This window comes from Crocodylus porosus, unplaced genomic scaffold, assembly GCF_001723895.1.
Source record: "Crocodylus porosus isolate Cpor-Errol unplaced genomic scaffold, CroPor_comp1, whole genome shotgun sequence".
Classification (NCBI taxonomy): Eukaryota; Metazoa; Chordata; order Crocodylia; family Crocodylidae; genus Crocodylus; species Crocodylus porosus.
Window position 1 is genome coordinate 67,926,430 of NW_017728949.1, and position 5,099 is coordinate 67,931,528.

The 5,099-nt window shown below is 40.6% G+C and overlaps 1 protein-coding gene across 1 annotated transcript in view; it reads left to right on the forward strand.

Annotated features, from left to right (window-relative positions):
• RAB3GAP1 (RAB3 GTPase activating protein catalytic subunit 1) overlaps nucleotides 1–5,099 on the forward strand; it is a 36,559-nt gene that overhangs the window by 16,531 nt on the left and 14,929 nt on the right. The window contains exons 8-10 of the mRNA XM_019553607.1: nucleotides 584–697; nucleotides 1,966–2,034; nucleotides 4,030–4,103. Of these exons, the coding sequence (XP_019409152.1) occupies nucleotides 584–697; nucleotides 1,966–2,034; nucleotides 4,030–4,103 (257 nt within the window). The remainder of the gene's footprint in view (nucleotides 1–583; nucleotides 698–1,965; nucleotides 2,035–4,029; nucleotides 4,104–5,099) is intronic.

Genomic DNA, 5,099 nt, shown 5'->3' on the forward strand with positions numbered 1-5,099 from the left:
TTTTTTTTGATAGTTTGAACAGTTGAAAATGTCTCAGACTCCAGATGCACATATTATAGGGGACTGACTTCATGGTCTATTATAATCTACTTGATTCCTTCTAAACTCTTCATTGCACATATGTTAATGACTGTCTCTCCCTTTTAATGGTCTTGATGTTCCACCAGTCAGGCTAGCCTTTCTTCTGCAATTCTGCTGCTGCTTAGTTGCTCCTGGGAATGTAGCTCCAATTTAAGGCCTTGCAAACTGTTTTTATTTAATCCTAATAAAGTTATACTTCTTTTTGCATCAGTCAAACTGAATAATAGGCCCTAAGCCCCTAGTATGTTAGTACAGCTTACATTTTTCTTCAGGTAAAAAGAAACTGGATGTCCTATTTGTTATAATGCACCTCACCACATGCTTTGGCTTTTCAAAATCCTGGATCTGCCCATGATCCTACCCATTGCTGTATAGGGTCAGACAAAGGACGACTGCTTTCTTCAAGGTGATTGTTTAGATTCATTGCAGCAGAAAAATGCATTGTGGGCATTATCTTTACTAGGCACAACCTATTTATTGTTCTAGTAAACTAACCACTTTTATATCAAGAAAAACATGTTGATCTCTCTTCAGATATAGACGCTCTAGTTGGCGGAGAAGTTGGAGGCCTGGAATTTGGGAAGCTGCCATTTGGTGCCTGTGAGGATCCAATAAGGTAATACTGTGTACAGGAAATTGTGCAGGTTATAATGTAGGCTGGAGGTGCTCAAGAGGGAAAATGAAAGTTATTTTATAACTAATTTTATATGGAGTTGGGCTGGCCAGCACCTTGCTGTGTCACAATATACTGAAGATAAAAGGCCTCACAGTTTAAATACTGAACAGAAACAATATAGTGTATCGTAAGGATTTACAAATACCTGATATTGGACCATTTACAGTAAAACTATTTTCATTTCTAATTTTTTATGACAATCCCATAACACATGGACATTTTGATGCAACATAATGTCCTATAAACATTTTTACAGCTTTATATTTATCAGTCAAGTCTTAACATCATCACTTTTGTGCCAAACCATACTATAGCTGCAGATGATTAAGTTTTTAAAGATGATGTGACCATATGCAAAGTATCAGACATAGGCCCCTGCTACACATTACATATATTACACAATTAACTCGTTAATCATGCAATAAATTCAGACTGGACAGACATATGAAGTAAGACTGGCCACTGCTCCTGGGAGAGCAGCAACTGTTCCAGGAGAAACTGAATATCAGGAGCACGGTAACTTGATTTCTCTGTCTTGCCCTTTGATGAAATTCTGCCGAGGGTCTGTTGCAGTCCCCCCCGCCCCCCCGCTTTAGTTGATGGAAAAAGTTTCCATTCATCTTTTTTTCTGACCACATTCTGGTTTACCTTCCCAGTAAGTTGGACACTAAGATTTTCACACATATTAAAGGAATCCCACAATATTCCCTGAGTGTAAAGGAAGTGGGAAAGAACTATGTATGCCTTATAATAGTTATAATACTTAGTACATTCAAGAAAGGCGTGTAAATACCACAGTAATGAACATACACCTAGGAATCAAAAGAACAGTTATACTTTGTGGAATATATCATCTTATTTGAGTTAAAAATGCATCTTAATTTTTTTCCTTCCTTGAAGTAAATTAATTGCTAATGTATAGTTAAATAACATAATAAAAAACCTCAAATTGGATTGCCTCATTAGTCTTGTATAAAAATGTTGATCATCTCTTGCATCATATTTGGTGTTTTTATTGGGCTAAGCCCTAGAGGGTGATTTTTCAGAAACATAAATCAAAAGCAGTCAGGGATGTAACATCCCTTGAATTTCAGTAAAAGGTAAGTACCCACCAACACTTATGTCTTTTGAAAATATCTGAAGGCTCTTAGAACACCTTTTTAATATAATTTATCCCAGATTTTTAAATCTTGTTTTGTTGTTTTCAGTGAGCTCCATTTAGCAACCACATGGCCTCATCTAACAGAAGGTATCATTGTGGATAATGATGTTTATTCGTAAGTATGTCTCTTTTGTAAGTATGTAAATTCATAAATGTTTAGATGTCTTCTTTCTTCATCCATTAACAACTTACATCATCATAATGGCATCAAGAGCTTAACAGTCTAATGGATTTTGTTCAGGTTTTTTTTTTTTGTGTTTTAATCCCCTAGGTAAATGCATAACTCAGCTGTGAGCACCTGCATTTAAAAGAAAAAGTTATGAAAAAATTGTAAATGCTTATTGGGAAAGCCCATTGTATATTGGTCACAGCACACTAGTGCATGTATTTCTATCTGCGAAGACTTGTTTTTAAGGTTTTCATTCGATTCTTTTATTTTTCATAAACTTTGGATATGATGGCAGCCTAGTCTTGAGAGGAAGGGATATACATTAATGTGAAGTTAGGAAGTAAAAGGAGATATTTTATTCTGTAGTGTCAGCTCTGCTTCTGCTGCACCTAAGAGACATGGGTCACCACTATGTACTCATTTCTCTTACAAAAGAATACTAAGCATGTTAACAAGTAATTGTATTAATGGACCTGTAGCAATTGGTTCCACATCTTGGAAAACTAAGGGTGAAAATATGTAGAGAGAATTGAATTTCTTCAACAACACTTAAAGAAAAACATTCTAGAGATTCTAGATTTACATAATACTTATTTCTTTTCTGACTTTTAATAGACAAATGCACAAAAACAAGAAAACAGCCTTTCATCTGTTAAGTTTTTTTCACGCCTGAATTCACAAAGTTCTTTTTATGTCACTTTCTTCCTTGTAGCAACCAATTCTGAGGTCCAAAACAGAAGCTATATAAATGACTTCTGTAATTTAGGTTGGCTGATGTTGTTGCTGTCTTTAGATGTGCTTTTGTAGTGCTACAAATGTTGCTGCATTTTGAAGTGTTACACAAACTTAGCATTATATGGGGTGGGCAGATTTGTAGATCCCCTGGAGAAAGAGTGCCGCAAAATTGCCACAGCGACATTCAGTTTTCTCCAGCTAGGAGCCGACAGTGCCATGGGGCGAACAAACCCCTGCTACTCCTTCCCTTTCTTCCCCACCACACACCTGTGGCATGTAGGGGTGGGTGAGGAGAGCTGCAGAGAATAGGGTTAGCAATAAGCTTTGATACCCCTGGCCCTTGCAGCAGCTCTCCTCGTGCCTCCTCCCACCCACCTTTGCAGAGGTACGGGGAATGGTATTGACTGTGCTGTCCTTCACACTCTCCCTCCTTCCACACTTGTTGCAGGGATGGAAGGGGAGACCAGGGCGCTGGGATGGTGGGGGGGGGGGACAAGGGGACTGAGAACCCCCCTGTAATACTACAGTGTGCTGTATGTTACATGTGGCACTGAAAAACAGGGAAGTTGAAGTCCCCCATGATGACCGTGCATTGGGAGCATGTGGCCTCAACCAGTTCCCTGTTGAATTCGCAATCTAGTTCTTCCTTTTGGTGGGGAGGTCTACTCCTACAAGTGTGTCACCCTCCCCATGTTCTCCTCGTATCTTGACCCAGAGGGCCTCAAGACACCTTTCCTGAAATGACTGGCAAGCTGCTGCGTGGGATAAGTAAACACAGCAGCAGCCACCTGAAGCCTTATAACTCTGGGAAGTAGCGTTATGTGGTCAGGGCCAGAGTGACTGGACAGATTTCAGAGGGGCAGGAATTGGGGCCAAAGCAGTGTGGGATGCCTGGAAACCTGACTGGTCCACCAGCCCCATGAGAATATTGTGGGACCTACTATATCAGTAGCTGTTGTGATAATGCAGGACAAACTGCTAGTAGGTCTTGTGCAAAAATTTCTGGGGATTTATCTCATGATGATGAGTGGTGTCATCCCTGCCCCTCCCACCCCCGAGATGTCTTGTGTAGTACACATGCCACAGTTTGGGAACCCTTGCCCTAGATCATACCTTTAAGTAACACAAAAGAATTTGATTACTTGTAGTATACATCCTGCCCTGATACTGGTGGTGACGAAATGAAACACAATTTTTGTTTTTTAGTGATTTGGATCCTATTCAAGCACCACAGTGGTCTGTGAGGGTCAGAAAAGCAGATAATCCTCAGTGTTTGTTGGGTAAGACACCAGGATTCTTTACCACCTTCTGCATTGAGGCTGTTGTGATGAAATCAAAGTTAAAGAGAGAAGTCTCTCCTAATCCCTTGTGATTCTGAATGTTTCTTGATTTTTTTTTTTTTTTTTTTAACACTTCAGCATAGTCCAGCTAGCTTCTGAATAGACTTCATGTTAGGTTGTCTTTCAAGCCCTGCATTCATCCCAAAAAAAGTTTCTTTAGTAGTCATGTCATCATTACCAGACTTCATCGGTTTTTGGCTAAAGGTCATGACCTGGTTTTGTTTTGTAATGTGCTACATTGTATACAGCAGGACTGGGCAGCCTGCAGGGCCTGGAGCTCCCCACAGGTCCAGAAATTTGGCAGCTGAGGAGCAGTGTCACTGCTCCCCTGCTGCCAGATTTCCAGGTATGTTGTCAGGGGCCATATTGGGTCTGTGGGCCAGGGGTTGAGTACCCATGCTCTAAGAGATGGCCTCTTCTGGTGCCATCCTCAGATTGAGATAGAGGAGCTCATCTACTTGATAGCCCCTTTGGTTTCTAAACCAAGGTGGCATGGTGTTCTTTGTGCGTGGTTTTTAACTTGGGAACGCACTTAGAAAGCTGACTCTGTGTCTGAGCTTTGGGCTATGATAGAAAATTTGAGATCCATTAAATGGAATACGGCTGATTGATCTCTAGTTGGCTTTGGGTAACTCTTATTACATTTTAACATACAGTTTTAGAACACGTGCTTTAAGAATTTGAAACACAAATTTTTGCTTTTTCCCCAAGGAAGCATCCGGGGACAATAGGGCAGACCCTACAATGAAAGACTGCAGGGACCTAAACCTGTTCAGCCTTCACAAGAGAAGGCTGAGGGGGGACCTGATGACTGTCTATAAACTCACTAGGGGGGACCAGAAGGGTCTGGGGGAGACTCTGTTTCCCCTAGCGCCCCCTGGCATAACAAGGAATAATGGACACACATTATTGCAGAGTAGGTTTAGATTAGACATC